Consider the following 18,323-nt stretch of genomic DNA (forward strand, 5'->3'; position numbering starts at 1 on the left):
CTTCAGCTTCCAGTTAGAATACGCATTTATTTGAAAATTGATCCTGCCCGGGGGTAAGAGAGGTCGGAACCGAAATGTAAAAAAATATATATATATTTATGCATAGTAATACTCTAAAATATTATCGAGACACAACACACCCATCCCATCCTGTCTGTCTTCCCTGGCCTTCCCCTTACTTATTCGTCGCTAGTTTCGTGTCAAACGCGGGCAAAGGGTAAAGGAGGAGGATGGATTAACGTTTACTCTACTTTCGTCCCCGTAGCAAATTATTGCGATTGAATTGCAGCTGAATGACGTACAACATACCGGCCCTGGGCGTCTCGAGAGAAGGGAAAGCATAATTTTGGTGTCGTTGTTACCCACTGCACAATTGAACTCGTACCGTAATTGGACATTTCGTGTCGTTTACCCGAAAACAAAGGAAAGCCACCGAGCCCAAAATGAGCTGCTGCTACTGCAACTTTATGAATGAAGCTAAGAAATAACCAAAAACAAACAAGAGAGCGTTTTGTCGAGATGGGTTTGGGTTGGGTGCAGCCAATTGGTCTGGTTTTTTAAGTACCCGTTTTTACCCCGGCCTGCTGTGTTTTGTTGGAGAGGCAACTAACGTGGAAGGTTTGCTCTATATATATATATACTTGTATGCTATACGATCTAACCTTTACTCTACAATTATATGCGAATAGTTCGTACCAAAAATATATGTGTAATCATGATGATGATGATGATGATGATGATGATGATGCACAAAAATGAGGAAGATTTCAAAACGCGTGGGCTCACTGTTTTGTGTTTGCATTAAACGCAATCGAAACCACGGGGGCTACTGGCAGGGCGCAACAAGCGGCCCATTATCGCAAATAACGCCATTCATGTACTACTACTACTCGACAATCGGTTTGTTTTTTAATGAAGAGATTCTCGTTCAATTCCCACGGAGTGGGATGGGAAGAAGGAGATGGTGCGCGCGTGCTGATGAACCGGATGAATGATCGTTTAACGTTACGCGGAAGATGGCACACGACGAACTGTGAAGATCCGTCTCGTTGTTTTTTTTGCGTTTTCTTCTGATATGAATCGTACTGCGCGGAATGATGAATGCTTTCGAAAAAATCATTTCATGAGAGGACACCAATACATTCTGTTTTGATCGTTTCGTTTCGGGTTTTTTTTTTTGTGCATGTGCATGAACTAACTTGATTCATTATCACCATCCTCTTCTTCCCTCTTTTGTGTGTGTGTGTGTGTGTGTGTGTATATATATCTCTCTTTTCACTACACCACAATTACTTCTGTGCCTGAAACTTGGCCTGCATCTGGGCGAGCTTCTCCTGCATTCGGCGGATTTCCTCCTCCTTTTCGCGCAGGATCCGATCCTTCTCGGACAACACCTCGCCGGGCACAATGCCGGCCCCACCGTTCTCCTCCTTTATCACGGAATTGGTGTTTTTGCGCACGGATTTCGCCAACCGCTCCGAGCGATAGTTTTCGTAGTGCACCTCCTGCGTGACCTCCTGCAGGTCTTGCATGTGCGTGCTGTGGATGGGATGATATAGAAACGGCACTCATTAGTTGAATGAATTGCATGAAACACCCCCACACTCACATCAGCATGGTGCGAAGCTTGATAAAATCGCAATGGTCCGGGTTTTCCACCTCGACGACACCCCAGGGGTAAAGCCGACCGCGCACCTTGCGGCCCTTCACCTCGAGCAGCGTGGTCGAGCCGCAGACGGCGAACGGGACCGCCTCCTTCAGCTGGCGCACCTGCTCCTTGTAGTCCTCGTCCTCGTCGCTATCACAATCGGGCAGTGGATAGATTTTGATCCCATTATCCTCAATCTCCTGCAGGATGCGGCACTTCAGGCGCTGGATTTCCTTCTTCGTCAGCACGTCCGCCTTGGCGATCACCGGCACAATGTTCACCTTGCAGTGCAGCTTCTTCATGAACTCGATATCGAGCGGTTTCATACTGCGAAGCGGAGTGGAAAAAGCACGTTAAAATCATGCCCGGTAAAGGAAAGCCAAACACACTTACCCATGGCCGAACGGCGAGATGAAGTAGAAGCAGCAGTGTATCCTGTTGTCGACAATGTTGCGCCGATTCAGGCCACTTTCGTCGCGCAGAAACCGCTCGTACTGTTCGTCGATGTACTCGAGGATCGCGCTGAAGCTATCGCTGTTATCGATGGCATCGCCGAACCCGGGCGTATCGACGACGGTCAGCCGCAGCTTGACGCCACGCTCCTCAATCTCCACCGTGGACGCGTCCAGCTTGACCGTCATGTTTTGCTTTTCTGTTATCGAGCAAAGACACATAGAAGAAACCATTAGTCAATCATAAACGATTGTACAACCTCCATTAGCGGAGAGGAGAGGAGAGGAGAGGAGAGGAGAAGAGCTGGACAAATTATTTAACAACGATTCGCAATTCCTTTCCTCCGTGTGGCAGCACAGGCGCGACGATCGCAGTGGCACGTTGATCGTCGCGTAACGCTTCGCTGGCTACTATGATCGGCTGTGGCTCCTAGTAACGACTTCATTTGCACAAACTAGCATAATATGTGTGGTGGCAGACTGGTGGCCCCCTGTCCGTGTATACACCACCATTCCTTTGCTACTTTCACTAGCAATTCCATACACCGTGGAATGATATGCTCGTTTTCAATTGTTGCTGTTGTTGTTAGCTGCAACCTGTTACACCCGGGTTTTGGCGGATCGCGTAACGCTCACTCGCTTGTGGCGTTCGAAGCGAGGGTAAAGAAGGACACCACCACGCCAACAAAAAATCGCATTCCATTCACTAGCCACCGACAGCACATGTGCAGCTTTAATTGATGGCGAACACAGGGCGACTAAATTAATGTGCCAACGACGCACACGCGGGGGTCGTCCCCTAAGAACGTTGATTTAATGATCAATGTGCCAAGGTTAGTCGTCTAGCGGAATTATGATGTAGCGTAAGAAAAGAGGCTTTAATTGCTATCCAAATACTCCATTTGCACTAATGTTGTCGGTTTCAGGACGCATTGTGGAATTAATTAAAGAGCAACGTTGAAAGGAGAGTGTAACGTCGTTGAAATATGGCGCTTTTATAATGCGTCACTTTTCCACCTTTTTCAATTTTAGCCATGAATAAGTCATCACAGCACCGCGGCAAGGTAGTGGAGTGAACGAACTCAATTGAAATGCAGCAAAAGAAGCTTGTAGAAGATTCCCTGTACAAACCAAAGCGCTGATCGTACACTCTCTCTCTCTCTCTCTCTCTCTCTCTCTCTCTCTCTCTCTCTCTCTCTCTCTCTCTCTCTCTCTCTCTCTCTCTCTCTCGAACAATCCTTAAAAAGCGCAAAACTCCACACAAATTGCATACTTCACGGCGCAAACCATGTTCACACTACTTAGGGCACACATTGATCGAACTTACCGACCGCATTCGGTATGACGCGCTCCGGGTAGAGATCGCTCAGGAACAGGCTGTTCACCAGGGTAGATTTACCGAGGCCAGACTCACCGACGACCATCAGCGTGAACTCGAACCCTTTCTTCACCGACTTCCGGTGCACCTGGTTCGGCAGGTTGGCAAACCCGACATAGCCGGACGTTTCCACGTTGGAAAACTGTAAAAAGAAAAGAGAAAGAAAAAGCACATGAAACGAGCAGATTAGATGATTTATTTTGCGGAGCTAAACACCCAAACTCTTGAGGTACTTGTTAATGCAAAAACACACACACACACACACACACACACACACACCACAGATTTGCAGAGCAATCGTAAGTCTCGCATATTGGGCCGCTTGGTTTAATTGCACCACTAATTGTGATCCGGACGGCAACAACGATCAATTGATTATGTGACGACCTGCGACTAATTGCAAACAGTGCTGGGGAAAGGAAACCGAATTTTCCCTCCAAATGACTCGTAGCGGTTCTCCGCTTTACCCCTTCAGTCAGCCCCGACATGGCCGCTCCCGAAGAGCTGAAATAGGAAATTTAACCTAATTTCTTTACAAATTTCTTACCCACCTCACCTGGCGCAGTGGTGGTTTGCTTTCTAACGGAAGAGGAGTTTGCATTAGACGAAGCGAAGACGTGACGGTATGATCAGCCGGCTTAAAAGCACACTGCCCTACCTGGGGACCGCTTCTACACACACCCATTCATTCCGTATGCAAAGACGGTACTACACGCATAGAGAGGCGCATTCAAAACCACCAGGTCCTCCACCTGCTTTCCTGCATCGCGCACCACTGCGGCAAGTTACGCGAAAGTTCAATCAACTCAACCCAACCACCTACAGGTGGGTGACAACCGCTCGAATGGCTACAACGAACCGCGAAGTTTTCACGATAATCAGTGTATCGCACCACACAACGTCCATAGCTTAGCTTGAGACACTTTGCACCAACCTGTGGCTGTTTAGGGGGTGATTTGAATTGGACTTGCCCCGGGGGACTACTGTCGGCTCCATCGTTACGCCGCCGTGACTGACTGACTGACTGGTATCATTATCATGATTAAAATCGACAATAAATTACTTCCCAAACAGGTTGTAGTGGCGTAGAGTGAGAAATACCGGGCGAAAATAATCATTCGATTAGTTAACACACAAACACACCCACGGATCTCACGGAGCACTAAACAGAGTGTGTGCGATTGCGATTTACGTGATCAAATTTGGCTTATGTTGGGCATTAATTTGTTTTCCAAATGCGTTACTTCGCTCTCGCTTTTTTTGTCCATTTTCACGGCGGAAAATGGCCAAACAATGAAAAACCAGAAACCAAACCACGCTGGCGGAGAGTAAGCGGAGCAGACGGAACACAACGGTGGAAATATGCGGAAGTCGAACAAACACAATCTTACACGCATACGATGTTGCTAGGCCTCTTTTTTGTGAATTTGGCTCGTGGTAAGAGGCGAATAAGAGATCGATAGTGATAATTTTGGCCGATGAAGTAACACGATTGCAAGCAGGAACAAAAAAAAATGGCATGATGGGTGAATTGTATTAAACTAAAAGCAGCAGCAAACAAAACAAAAAGCCCACGAACGGAAAGGCTTGTTGGAGAGTTGGTGAAAAACTAAGTGGCCCCAAAGTAATAAAGACCTTGAAGCGGTTTAATTACACGGTTCGGGAGAACAACAGGCGCCTAGTGCTGAACGGTGCCGTCGGTTAAATTATGTCCTGTTTCATTTGATGGAAATTCCTTCGACACGCACGAATAGCGCAGCTAATGCGTTTACAAAGAAGACGCCGTGTGGCCGCCTAATGGTTACAATATTGATTTTCTTAGCTTAGTACAGAGAGGAAATGATCTGTAAACAACAACGGTACACCATTTACGTACACAGGTGTAAGAACTATTTTGGAGGGAATTCCGCAAACATTCCACTTCCAAGATAAACATTTTCCTTTCTTAGAGTCCCTCGAATGTACTACCAATTGTACGGAAATGTCCAAAATTCTTCAAAAATTCCATTGAATATAACACAACACTATTCACACGACATCAGTAATAACATCATCCAAACCTCCCAGAGAGAAGAGCCGATCTTTGAATCTAGAAAACTCCAAACCTTTCCATACGATTATAAAGCAATTTTGTAAAACGTAATGGTTCCAAATAAATTATACTTTTAGCATTTAATTACACTTTCCATTAAATGACACACACGAATTGCTAACTTCTGACTTCAACTCCGATGACTCTATCAGTCCGACGAGCAACAGCAAACAGAGTGTATCAGAAAGAGTGCAAAACCAACTAGCAAACCTAACCATGAACTTCCCCGTCAATGGACGATGGCCCAGTCTCGTACTGCTGTGCGGTGTTGCCTTAATGTTCCTAACGGCCCAGTCCTACGGTGCCTCGCAGCCTAACCGCAAACTCGGCAACACTACCAACTCCCACGTCCTGCGCATTACCAAGCTGCAGTGTATCGAGGCACCGTACAAGCGGACGCAACTGGACTACTGCAAAATGATCCAGTTCCCGAACGGGACTGTCGGGCTGAACACTTCCGTCACCATCCCGCAGGTGCTGAACTACTTCGAGGTAACGGCCAAGCTGTACTACAAGTACAAAACCTACCGCCCGTTCATGATCGACTGGAGCATCGAACTGTGCCAGGCGGAGCGGATCGGCAAGTATAATCCTTCCACCGCACTGGTGATGCGAATCATGGAGGAAAGCGTGCCCGAGTTTTACTATCCCTGTCCGCACGGTGTAAGTAAGCGGGCGCGTGGGAGCAAATCAAACTCGAAAGATCACTTAGGGAAGGATCATTCGCCGTTTCTTTCCAGAATCGTACGTACGCCACCTTTTGGATGTTTGAACCGAGCTACATACCGTCGACCTTACCGTCCGGGGACTATCGGCTGGACGTGTTCTTCCGTGACTCGACGCGCTCTATAATCTACGCCTTTCAGATGTACTGTTCAATGCGCAAGCAGGGCCTTCTTGGATTAGCGAACAAGAGGACTTAAGAGCATCAAATTAAGATCTTTAGTTATTTTCAAACAAAAAAAGCACCCAACCAACTGATCAATGTGTCGGTAATCAGTAAGATCAGGAAGATCATAAGCTATAACTATTTTCAGAAACATAATTTGTGTAGTTGATTTGCGTTTGTGTTTTATGATCTTGTCCTCTTACTACAAAACAATGCACGAACAGAATAGGACAACTATATCCTCACAACACACACAACAAAAGCAACTATTATAAATATCGACAGAGCCATCATGTCCGAAACGAAGCATAAAACGCCCACAGTAATGGATATATTTATTTTTCATTTTTTCTGGCTGACAATTTAATTCTCACAATTATATAGATAATTTCCTAAAGTACAGCTTCTAATTTGTCTATTCCTACTCTCTGGATTATGAATGGTTTACTAAGACTGATCCCCGCGATCAGTTAGCACCAGAACGTGTTACAATACGGGTAGCAATCAAACCCCATAAGCATGAGAGGTATAATATTCGCAAAGCATGTAAATATTACTTTCCTATTCGTATCGGTGCAAGTGTTGCTGCTGCTGCTGATCGTGCTGTCCGGAAGCGGTAATGCGGGAAAACAAGACAAGAACGGCATCTCGTACATTATGCGTATCACCAAGCTGCAGTGCATCGACGCACCGTACAAGCGAACACACCTGAACTACTGCAAAATGATCCAGTTCCCGAATGGGACGGTCGCCCTCAACACGTCCCTCACCGTACCGATGCTGGTCAATTACGCAGAGATTGTGGCCAAGCTGTTCTACAAGTACAAAACCTACCGGCCGTTCATGGTCGACTGGAGCATTGACTACTGTCAGGCGGCACGAAAGGGCACCCTCAATCCGACCGCTGCCATCATGATGAAGATAGCGGAGAACAGTATGCCCGACTATTACTATCCCTGTCCGCACGGAGTATGCACGGAATGTTAATGCTAACAATACAGATGATGATGCTTTCTCCTTGGTCTTTCACAGAACCGTACGTACGCTACCTATTGGACGTTTGAGCCAAGCTACATTCCGACAACTCTGCCTTCCGGTGACTATCGATTGGATATCTACTTCCGGGACTCGAGCCGTATCACGCTGTACGCTTTGCAAATGTTTGCCTCGATACGTAAGCAGGGGCTGATCGGTTAGGATCGAAGGGCTGTGAGCATTGGAGTCTGAATAAATTCACGCAAACATTGATGCATGTCCAAAAGCAAATTTAATGAACCACATACACTATGTTGACAGAAATAGTACGCATTGTCATGTCTGCGGGATACTGTTCTCGGTTACTTCATTCGAAAAGTACTGGGTAAAACATACAGCGACCGAATATCGATAACTATCGATAAAAAAATAATTCGTTTCCCATTAAAACGTTTTAATTACTCAAAACAGCATCATTTAGAGCTAAACAATCGATATGGATCTAAAAACATTCACATCTCTGGTCACTAAATTTACTGGTTCTCAGCCCAGGATCGCATGCCCCTGCTGCCAGTGATTACCAACCAATCGATCGGGGATGAGCTCAGCACCAACAACCACTCACCACCATCATGCAAACCACCTTGCGCTGCTTCACATTGCCGTGTTGCTGTTACTGCTAGCACTCGTACCACAGGGACAGCTGCAGAGAAACAGACCCAAAGCAGGCACCATCACGCACAACTTGCGCGTTTCCAAAATTGTGTGCGTCAACACGCCGTACAAGCTGACGCATCTGAACTATTGCAAGATGGAGCAGCTCCCGAACGGAACGATCGCACTGAACGCCTCGATAGACGTGCCAATAGTGCTCAACTATCTGGAGATAACGGCCAAACTGTTCTACAAGTACACCACCTACCGACCATTCATGATCGACTGGAACATCGAACTGTGCCAAGCATTCCGCTCGGGAGGATACAATCCCTCCAGTGCGCTGGTTTTAAAAATCATCGAAGCAACAATACCCGAGTTCTACTATGCCTGCCCACACGGAGTAAGTGCGCCTCAGTTGTCTTGCCTTCTGGTTGTTTGAACGCGCGCGTACACCACGGGATTTTGTGATTTTTCTCTACTTTCTCCCACAGAACCGCACATACGCGACGGTATGGTTGTTCGAACAAAAACTCATTCCCAAAAATATACCCTCCGGCGAATATCGGCTTGACATCACGTTCAGCGAATCGACCAAAACCATACTGTTTTCCATGCAGGCGTACGGAGCAGTGCGCAAGCAGGGACTCCTCGGTTGATGCGGTACATGGAGTGAGGATCCAAAGTTCAATGAATGGTATTTAATCTTGTTGTTTTAAATAAAGTATTCTTCTTCTTCTTTTTCTCCACTTGCAACAGCATCCATGCGTTGATCTAGTGCCTGCGTCCAAAAGTTGACTTATTATGCCTGTGTCACAAGATAGATCTTATTCTAAACCTGCATAAATTTTATCCAAAAAGCAGGATAATTAATCCAGCACATATCCTGCCTTTCTATAGCGCTTTTTTTACAAATACAGGCATGGAACTGACCGATATCTCAGTAATCAGTAATAACCACGACGATCTTTAGCAGTAACTACTTCCAAACCTATAATTAGTTGTGTTGATTTGCGTATGTATTATATGATTCGGCAATTCAGTGTATAATAACGCAGTATTATGGATTTATCTTGTTCTCTTATTAGGTAACGATTAATTCATAAATTAGGAGAGTTGTAACCTCAAAAACACAACCAATATCTACAACAACGCAAAAATTTAATGGATTCATTGTCGTCGGTGTTTGATGCATCCTTATGACGTGATCTATGATAACCCAAAATCTAATCAAAACCTTCGTCAATCGTTTTTTGAATGTAGAGAACACCATGCGATAAAATCGGTTCACTCGATCGGTAGCACCTAAACCTAAAATGTTTGAGTAATCAGGACCTTAGTAATGATCATGCGGATGATGCTGCAGACAATGATGATTCTTTCACTCTATTACAGAACCGTACGTATCCTCCCTATTGGATGTTCAAACCAGGTTACATTCCAACGACCAAACCGTCGTCCGGGACTTCACATACGTAAGCCGGGTGTGATCGATTACGGTCGTAACCCTTTTGCATAGCAATTGCTAGAGGATGAGCTTGTGACAGACCAAAAAACCCTAAGTAATATCAAGCGTTCTGGTCATGTTCTTGGATTATTGATTCGAACACAACGAATCTGTAATCGTTAATGAAAATTAGTAACCCAATCTAGTCAACAACTAATTGCAAACAATTCGTTCGCAAACGATTTAATTATAACCATTAAAAGAGCCTTATTAGACGTGGGTTGAAATGACTACATTATGTTAAATGCATGTTCCCAACTCCATACTGGCTAGTGATCATCAATCAATCGATCCGGAATGAAACCATCAGCAGCAGCACCAGCAGCAGTAGCAGCGAAACTGAATGCATCCCAACTTGCACTGCTGAACTTGACAGTGCTACTGTTGCTTCTGGCATTCGTACCGCAGGGCCAGCTGCAGAGAAAGAGAGCCAGCATTAATATCACACACAACTTGCGCATTACCAAAATGCAATGTACCAATACGCCGTACAAGCTGTCACAGCTGCACCTTTGCAGGATGGAGCAGCTTCCGAACGGAACGGTTGCGCTGAACATTTCGCTCGACGTGCGGCCCGTGCTCAACTATCTGGAGATAACGGCCAAACTGTTCTACAAGTACACTACCTACCGACCGTTCATGATCGACTGGAGCATCGAACTGTGCCAAGCGTACCGGATGGGCGGGATCAATCCCTCCAGTGCGCTGGTTTTAAAAATCATCGAAACAACAGTGCCAAACATCTACTATGCCTGCCCGCACGGGGTAAGTGTTCTGTAGCGTTCGCCAACGTCCGTCGGTCCGATTTCATCGCTAATTCCGTGTCTGATTCTATTCTACAGAATCGCTCATACTCGGTCCTATGGTCCTTTGATCCGAAATTTATTCCCGATAAACTACCCTCCGGCGACTAGCGGTTGGACATCGTGCTTCGTGACACGTCCAACACCGAGCTGATTGCGATGCAGATGTACGCAGCAATGCGCAAACAGGGACTCATCGGTTGATGCATGAAGTGAGCATCCAAAATTCAATTTAAGTCTTTATAATTCTTGGTTTCAATAAATCATACTGTATAAACTGCATAAACTTTTCATAAAGGATTGACTGTGAGCGAATGATCAAATTTTCTAAAACGGCTGGATTTTCAGCCCAGCGCATGTAGAAAGCTCAGTCCTGTTCGCACTGACCCTTGCTGATAGTACACCTCAACTATCCCGGTCTGCTGCAGCGCTAATAAATTCCACGACTATGGGTATAAGAAACACCTCCAGTTAGCGGAATAAAATTGTTCCAAAAATTGTAGAAAAAAAAAATACAAACACTTAATTGTGCAACAAAGTGGTAATGAGTGGCATTTGCAGCGATAATTCTCCCCGATTTAAACTGCACCAAAACTCTTTCACTCCAGTTTGTGCGAGTCAGTATGATCCCGTCCACAGCTTCCGGCAGCTTGGAACGCCGAAGGGCCCTTCTACTACTTTGCCTCACCGCACAGCTGCTCCTGCTCTGTTTACTGTCCGACGGGGTGACCGCACCGAAGACAAAGCCACGTACCAGTGGCATGGCCACCAATCGTACCGTACGCATCACCAAAATGTTGTGTATCGAGCAGCCGTACAAGCACTCCACGCTCCAGCACTGCGAAATGGAACAGTTTGCCAACGGGACGGTCGGGTTGCACATTTCCGTCCACATCCCGATCGTGCTGGACTATATAGCGGTGTCGGCTAAAGTGTACTACAAGTACACCACCTACCGGCCGTTCATGATCGACTGGACGATGGAGTACTGTCGGGCGGCCCGGGTAGGCACGTTCAATCCGACCAACGCACTGATCATGAAGGTGATCGAGGAAAGCATGCCCGATTTTTACTATCCCTGTCCGCACGGTGTAAGAGTGGGGGAACGAGTGACCCCTCCTAACCGATCCTAACAGCTACTAAATGTTCTTGATTTCTTCCCTCCTTCAGAACCGCACGTACACCGTTTTCTGGCTGCTGGATCCGAAATTCATACCGCAAACATTACCGTCCGGCGACTACCGGTTGGACATTTTCTATCGCGAATCGTCCAATGTGCCCCTGTTTGCACTGCAGATGTATGGCGCGGTGCGCCGACATGGCATTATCGGTTAAATACGGTGCTGTGGCACAATATAACACATTCCTTCCAGTTGTCAAGTCACCTGCTGTATGGCTGTATATTATTCAAATAACAATGTAGTTAGTTTCCGGATCGGGTAGAGCTACGGGTGCAAAATCAGTCTAAAAAACAGAAGCATAAATTTAAAGTTTTATTTAAAGGGCACCATATTGTCTTTGTAAAACAGATTGATAAATAGCGGATGAGTTTCACTACCAAACTATATGCTTCTGCAGCACCACAAAGCCATGCACTAATAACGGGCTATAATTGGTGTACATCGTGATGACTATCTGCAATGTAAAACTACCAAATTAATAGTCCCGAGACACCGTTTAAGTGCGTCCATCATTCGCTGGAGAGCTAGATCAGTTTTCATTCTGCATCTGAACCGGACTGTACGCAGCAGAGTTCATCCGCGCTGGCCCCCACAATGGGTTCGCTATTACCCAAAAAACGCACCCTGATTCTTCTCTGCCTTCTAGCGCACGCACTCCTGTGGTCACCGGTACTGCAAACAACGGCCCAGCTTAAACGAAAACCAACCAAGAGTGGTGTTTCACACAAGCTGCGTGTCAGCAAGTTGCAGTGCGCTAACGCACCGTACAAGCACACCCAACTGCACCACTGTTACATGGAGCAAATGCCAAACGGGACGGTCGGCTTAAACATTTCGCTCACGATGCCGATGGTGGTCAACTATTTGGGCATAGTGGTGCAACTGTTCTACAAGTACACCACCTACCGACCGTTCATGGTCGACTGGAACATGGAGTACTGTCAGGCGGCACGGAACCGACACTTCAGCCCGACCACCGCCGTGATGATGAGGATAATCGAGGAAACGTTACCGGACTTTTACTATCCCTGTCCGCACGGTGTAAGTGGAGTACGGAGCGACCGGAAGTCGCCAAAAGACGGTGGTGTAGCATCTCTCTTTCCCTGTTTTCTTCTGCAGAATCGTACATACGCTACGTTATGGATGTTTGAGCCAAAGCACGTACTCCCAACGCTACCATCCGGCGACTATCGGATGGACATCTACTTGCGTGATTCAGCGGACATAGAGCTGCTCGTAGTGCAACTGTTCGCCTCAGTACGCAAGCAAGGTTTTGTAGGGTGAAAGTGGTTTTCGGGGCTCGCGACATGTTTAGCATCATCTGCATTCATCCGACACATTTCATGCGTGAAATTTACACTACACTATTAATTGTTATCGCATCGCTTTGTCGGTTGCTCGCTGCTGGCTAGTTCAAGTACATTAATTAAAATACCATTTGCGGTGGATCTTTATACTGAAAATACTACGAACATTAAAATGATTAATACACAGTTTTTGCAGTTTAATTTGGTTGATTGCGATGAGCTTACAAATATCAGAAATAGGGGAAAGCGGGGCAAAATGGACACCCTCCATTTAAGCATTATTTCACTACAAAGATACTTTCCAATGCGCGAAATGTATTCATTAGAGTGTTCTATGAACACCATGTAAGTTTCATAACCCTTACATAACAAATAACCAAGTAAAATGCAAAATAAAGATATGTATCATATTGATGTAATTTTTGCCACTTCGAAAATAAGCTTAAACCAGTGTCACAGGGATGCGTTGAAGTTTTACATGATATATTTTAAAAAATATTATTTTTCTACACAATGTGTGGCAATTGAAGAAGCAAGGCAATTGAATGAGTATTTTTACTAATATAACAAAAAATACAAAAATGCTTCACGTGGGGCAAAATGGGCAGTTACGCTTGGGGCAAAATGGGCAGTTACGCTTTGGGGCAAAATGGACAGATGCTTTTGACATACGGCGCTTGGTGAGGCTATGGTGCTATATTTGTCGCCTCAATAATGATGATAGGCTTCAAAAGATTCGATTGTGCAGCATAAAAAGGTGTAAAAACTGTGTTAATTTTGAAGACATATTTTTAGAAGATTTTTAAGAGCTTTGCTGACTAGCAAAACAAAAAATAAAACGAAAATACAATTCACGAAACGTGCGCAAAAGCATAGACCATTACCTAAGCGCAGTTGTTGTGGCCCATTTTGCCCCAGTGTTTTGACGTTTCACAGTTTGTTTACATATGCCCATTTTGCCCCAGCGCTATGCCCATTTTACTCCGCGTGCCAAAATAGCTTCTCGTAAAACATCAACTTTTATTTTACACTGTTTGTATGTTTTTAAGTTGTTTTCATTCTATGTGGCAATTTTAATCCATCGATAAATGGTGAAGGCATACAATAATGAAAGAGAAAATTGTGTTTTGTGGCATATTCAAAGGAATATTCAGTAAACTGCTTAACATGCCCATTTTGTCCCGCTTTCCCCTACTTTGAAACACTTGTAGTCAAGCGCTTTGCCATTAAACCAGAGGCTGTTCGGTGTCATGCATACAGGTTTTTAGCAAAACAATCGTTCAGTACAACAAAAAACGCTGCAGTGCTTCGAATAATCTATAAATTCGACAATCTCACAACATAAAGCGCTTCGATCGTACTGCAGCCAGCGTTGATTTATTATCCCAAGAGAAAATCGTTGCAGCAAACTCTCCATCGCTTTAAATCGTTGGCGAAAATAGGCCAAGGGCAAGGTTGTTCTAATCGTTTGTTCCTTGTCGTGGACATTCCAAGCACCTCCGGTATCTGATCAGATGTATGGTGATCATGTTTGAATGTTATTGTGGGGGCGGGCGGGCCTGAACAAACTTGCCAATGGAGCATTGCCAAATAGGACAGATTCTGCCAGACATTGAAGCACGTATTTGGGACCAAATCACAGACCAAGCGAGACAAACGATTGCTAAACTGTTTGAGCATTGCGATACAATATTTAAACCTGATTCATTTGGTGTTTGGAATTAAACAATAAATTAACTTCACAATACGAGCATACAGTTTCCTTCCTCAGTTCAGTTCCAGTATCCTTTCGTACATAACAACAACAAATATTAAGAAAATACGGCAACAGATCAGATACGCCGCACGGTTCCGTCCCAAAAGATTGACGGAATGAATGATGCTTTCCTTAAATGCAGGGAAGTTACACACAATCAAAGTAAACACAGTTGCCCTGCCACAACCCAGGAGCAACAATCACACAAGCAAACCTCAACCGAATCGCTGCAAAGCAAAACAATCTCACATACCGGAAGTTTACACAACAACAAGCTGCTTCAACATGGGCTGCGTGGCTGTGATTGAAGCGTCACGATGCAAAGAGATTAAACCGCTCTTATTCATCTTTCCCTTGCCAGCTGCATGCACACGCACAAACACGGCAGCGCAAAGCATTGAGTTGCATTGAGCTATGCGTAGTGGAGCAGCATAACATACGCAGTGGTGACTGGATTGGCCCTGGTCAACAGCCAACAAATGAACCTATTTAAAAAAAAAAACTCAAGTAAGATCATTCCCTCAGCATGCGTGTGTACGCGGAATGAAACCGCTCGGCCGCTGGTGAACCCTCCGCCGAAGAGTCAAGTGATTCACTACTCTCCTCCGGCCAGAGACAAGTGTTAGCCGCAAGTCAAAACGCTTCCACACTTGTCTTGTCGAATGTGGGAAGAAGCAGACGAACAACAAATTGATGCCAATGCCGATGATTTCCATCCCACACGCGCACCCATACCGGCGGGTGTAAGTGTGGCGCACAAGTGCATCCATGCGCTTCGCTGCAACGCGCCTGGTCCAGGCTGGCTTTTTACTACACACCCCTAGCGTTCTCTCAAACGGAACGCAACACTGTGCTTTTTTTTAGCGCAACGCAAGGCAGACTCTGCTGGTGTGTTGTGAGTGTTTTGCTCTGTTTTTTTTTTTTTTGCAAACATTTTGCCATCATCACCAGCAAGCGCCGCGACTCGCCGCCAACTTCGATGTGAGTCATAAGAATGCGGCGAACGGCACGTAAATCGCGCCTGGACACACACGCACACACACAATCGCTTTGCCAGCGGGAAATGGCGGTGGTGGATTTATAATTTTTTGCAACATCAGCATGTTTTTAGGACACACGATATTTCGGTCCCGTTTTTGCCAGCCTAATCGTTATCGATTTGGCGGACCGTGCCATGAACCGGAGGCGCCCGCTACCGATAAGAAGGTGGCTTGCTTGCTGGAGGGGGGAAGGTTATGCTCGGGCTTCGCTCTTGCCAGTGCGCTCTGCGGGGACGCGGTCAGGGGGTAATACTTACGGACTTGCCGGAATCGGACATCGTCGACGACGTTGTTTGTGGCAGTGGGCGGCACGAAACAAAAACAAATAAGCGGCAACGACGCTCGGCAGGCACTGTGTGTCACACCACACTCCTAGAGGGCTAGCTAATGGCTAATGGTCAATCCTTGCCGTAACAGCAACGCAACGATTCCGACGATTCACAAAAGGTCATGCAGGAAAAGGCTTCCGAACAGGGTGGGAGGAGGTAGGTAGTTTACAGCTAAATTGTTCCCCGTTTAAAGGGAGACGAAGGACACACACTGACACACACGCTCACACACCGGAAACACACACACACGCGCACAGATATTTGTTAGACGCACACAGTTTTCGACTTGGTTGGTCTTTTTCTTTGGGGCAGAATACACTCCGTCGGCTTGAGGTTTTCCGTTTCGCGGCACAGCACCGATTGACCGTCTTTCTCGTCGGTGCGTGTTTTTCGGTGCGGAAATGTCGATGCTTGCTTGTTGTGTGGCGCTGGGGAGCGAAACGGCTTTTGTCCAGCAGGGCGATGGCAGCAGCGTACCAGCGTCAGGGAGCGGCAACCTAAATGGTAAACGAGAACAGATAGTTAAAACTCATTTGGAGTGGATTTCACAATTTTAAAATACATTTCTAATTATTTACTCTGTATTGCACGTCGTTTAAAAAAATCAAACTACAAAATAAATTAATAATTACATAAACAAACCTTTATCATTCCGCTACCACTTGCCCATCCCTGGTTGGTTGACAAAATCCCCAGCTCAATGCGATTTGACGGATAAACGGTAAGTTTTTTAAATCAAACGTCAGTCGCTGACGTTTCTGTTCCTTGCTCAACTGTAAACAATCTCGCTTCCTCGGCCCAAACACACACATTCCCGTACAACTTTCTGCACGAGTATTTTTCATTGTTCCCAGTTTTGTGCAGCGCTTTTCTGTTTACTTATTTCCCGTTTACTACACTTTCGATGGAAATCTTGAACCGACTGAACAGATATGAAAAGATTGATTTCCTTGGCGAAGGACAGGTAGGCCATCCGTTCCTGCTGCGTGTGAAAGCTGCCGGCACGTCCGCACCCTACTTGACCATGCGTTTGCGCCTTTCTTTCCAGTTTGCCACCGTCTACAAAGCGCGGGATGCAGAAACGAACGAAATAGTGGCGGTGAAAAAGATCAAAATCGGCAACCGCGAGGAAGCGGCCGACGGCATCAATCGTACCGCGCTGCGGGAAATCAAGCTGCTGCATGAGCTGCAGCACGAGAACATCATCGGCCTGCTGGATGTGTTCGGGCACAAGAGCAACGTGTCGCTGGTGTTCGACTTCATGGACACCGATCTGGAGATCATCATCAAGGATCCGAAGATCATACTCACGCCGGCCAACATCAAGAGCTACATGATCCAGACGCTCCGGGGGCTCGAGTACCTGCACCAGCACTGGATACTGCACCGCGATCTGAAGCCGAACAATTTGCTGATCAGCGGCACCGGCGTGCTGAAGATTGGTGATTTCGGTTTGGCCAAGTTTTTCGGCTCGCCCAATCGCATCAACACGAACCAGGTCGTGACGCGGTGGTACCGCTGTCCGGAGCTGCTGTTTGGCGCCCGCCAGTACGGTATTGGCGTCGACATCTGGGCAGTGGGGTGCATTTTGGCCGAGCTGTTGCTGCGCGTCCCCTTTCTGCCCGGCGAGAGCGATCTCGACCAGCTGACGCGAATATTCCAGGTGCTCGGTACGCCGAACGAGACGAACTGGCCGGACGTAAAGTCGCTGCCGGACTACGTGCAGTACAAGTTCTATCCGCCCATTCCACTGCGGGACATCTTTACCGCGGCGTCGGACGATTTGATTGAGCTGGCGAACAAAATGCTGGCCCTGTACCCGCTGCACCGGTGCTCCTGTACCGAGGCGCTGAAGATGGCATACTTTTCGAACAAACCGGCGCCGACGGTCGGGCCCCGGTTGCCCATGCCCGCCAGCTACAATGCGGCCAACAGCAAGCCGGAGGAGAAACCGTCGCTCAAGCGGAAGCTGCTGGACAGTATTGATGGCGGGACCGTGCCGAAGCGTTTGCAGTTCTGACCCGATGCGGCAGCCGAACAGTCGGTGTGCGATGTCCTGTTAAACTGGTGTAAATAAAATTGAACGGTTTGTGGGCGGTATGAATAAATTCCTTTTCGAGTAGCAACTGTGTACCCATTTCTTGAAAACGACCACGTGGTTCGAATGAGATTCAGTAAAATTTGAGTGAAAGCTTAATCGTTAATAGGATAAGAGTGAGATTTTACAAAAATAGCAATAAAAGTAAGCTGGTAAAATTGGTAAATTCCGGACAACCGCGAGATTTCAATATCAATCCATAACGACCAAGGTA

General features: G+C 46.3%; 5 protein-coding genes across 6 annotated transcripts; 4 read left to right on the top strand and 1 right to left on the bottom strand.

The window, feature by feature from the left end:
- Positions 1-7: 7 nt before the first annotated feature.
- LOC120953250 (septin-1) lies at positions 8-16,481 on the bottom strand. Of its 2 annotated transcripts, none has more exons than XM_040373044.2 (5): positions 15,940-16,481; positions 3,428-3,620; positions 2,042-2,300; positions 1,610-1,975; positions 8-1,539 (listed from the first exon to the last, which is right to left on the bottom strand). In XM_040373044.2, exons 1-5 carry the CDS (start codon positions 15,958-15,960, stop codon positions 1,290-1,292), a joined length of 1,089 nt encoding a protein of 362 aa, XP_040228978.1. In that variant the 5' UTR covers positions 15,961-16,481; the 3' UTR covers positions 8-1,289. The 2 variants fall into 2 exon arrangements, with proteins under 2 accessions (XP_040228978.1, XP_040228977.1); XM_040373043.2 differs by lacking the exon at positions 15,940-16,481 and adding an exon at positions 3,758-3,886.
- On the top strand, positions 4,031-6,493 carry LOC125906806 (uncharacterized). Its single transcript, XM_049607306.1, has 2 exons — positions 4,031-6,233; positions 6,311-6,493. Exons 1-2 carry the CDS (start codon positions 5,787-5,789, stop codon positions 6,491-6,493), a joined length of 630 nt encoding a protein of 209 aa, XP_049463263.1. The 5' UTR covers positions 4,031-5,786.
- LOC125906808 (uncharacterized) lies at positions 6,975-7,657 on the top strand. The gene is made up of 2 exons (XM_049607308.1): positions 6,975-7,428; positions 7,492-7,657. The coding sequence occupies exons 1-2, from the start codon at positions 6,979-6,981 to the stop codon at positions 7,654-7,656; spliced, it is 615 nt and encodes a 204-aa protein (XP_049463265.1). The 5' UTR covers positions 6,975-6,978; the 3' UTR covers position 7,657.
- On the top strand, positions 8,013-10,618 carry LOC125906807 (uncharacterized). Its single transcript, XM_049607307.1, has 2 exons — positions 8,013-8,491; positions 8,583-10,618. Exons 1-2 carry the CDS (start codon positions 8,033-8,035, stop codon positions 8,745-8,747), a joined length of 624 nt encoding a protein of 207 aa, XP_049463264.1. The 5' UTR covers positions 8,013-8,032; the 3' UTR covers positions 8,748-10,618.
- Positions 16,482-16,757: 276 nt separating the features above from the next.
- On the top strand, positions 16,758-18,133 carry LOC120952909 (cyclin-dependent kinase 7). Its single transcript, XM_040372489.2, has 2 exons — positions 16,758-16,975; positions 17,060-18,133. The coding sequence occupies exons 1-2, from the start codon at positions 16,916-16,918 to the stop codon at positions 18,029-18,031; spliced, it is 1,032 nt and encodes a 343-aa protein (XP_040228423.1). The 5' UTR covers positions 16,758-16,915; the 3' UTR covers positions 18,032-18,133.
- Positions 18,134-18,323: the final 190 nt, after the last annotated feature.

Source organism: Anopheles coluzzii, chromosome 2 (genome assembly GCF_943734685.1).
Source record: "Anopheles coluzzii chromosome 2, AcolN3, whole genome shotgun sequence".
In the NCBI taxonomy this organism is placed as follows: domain Eukaryota; kingdom Metazoa; phylum Arthropoda; class Insecta; order Diptera; family Culicidae; genus Anopheles; species Anopheles coluzzii.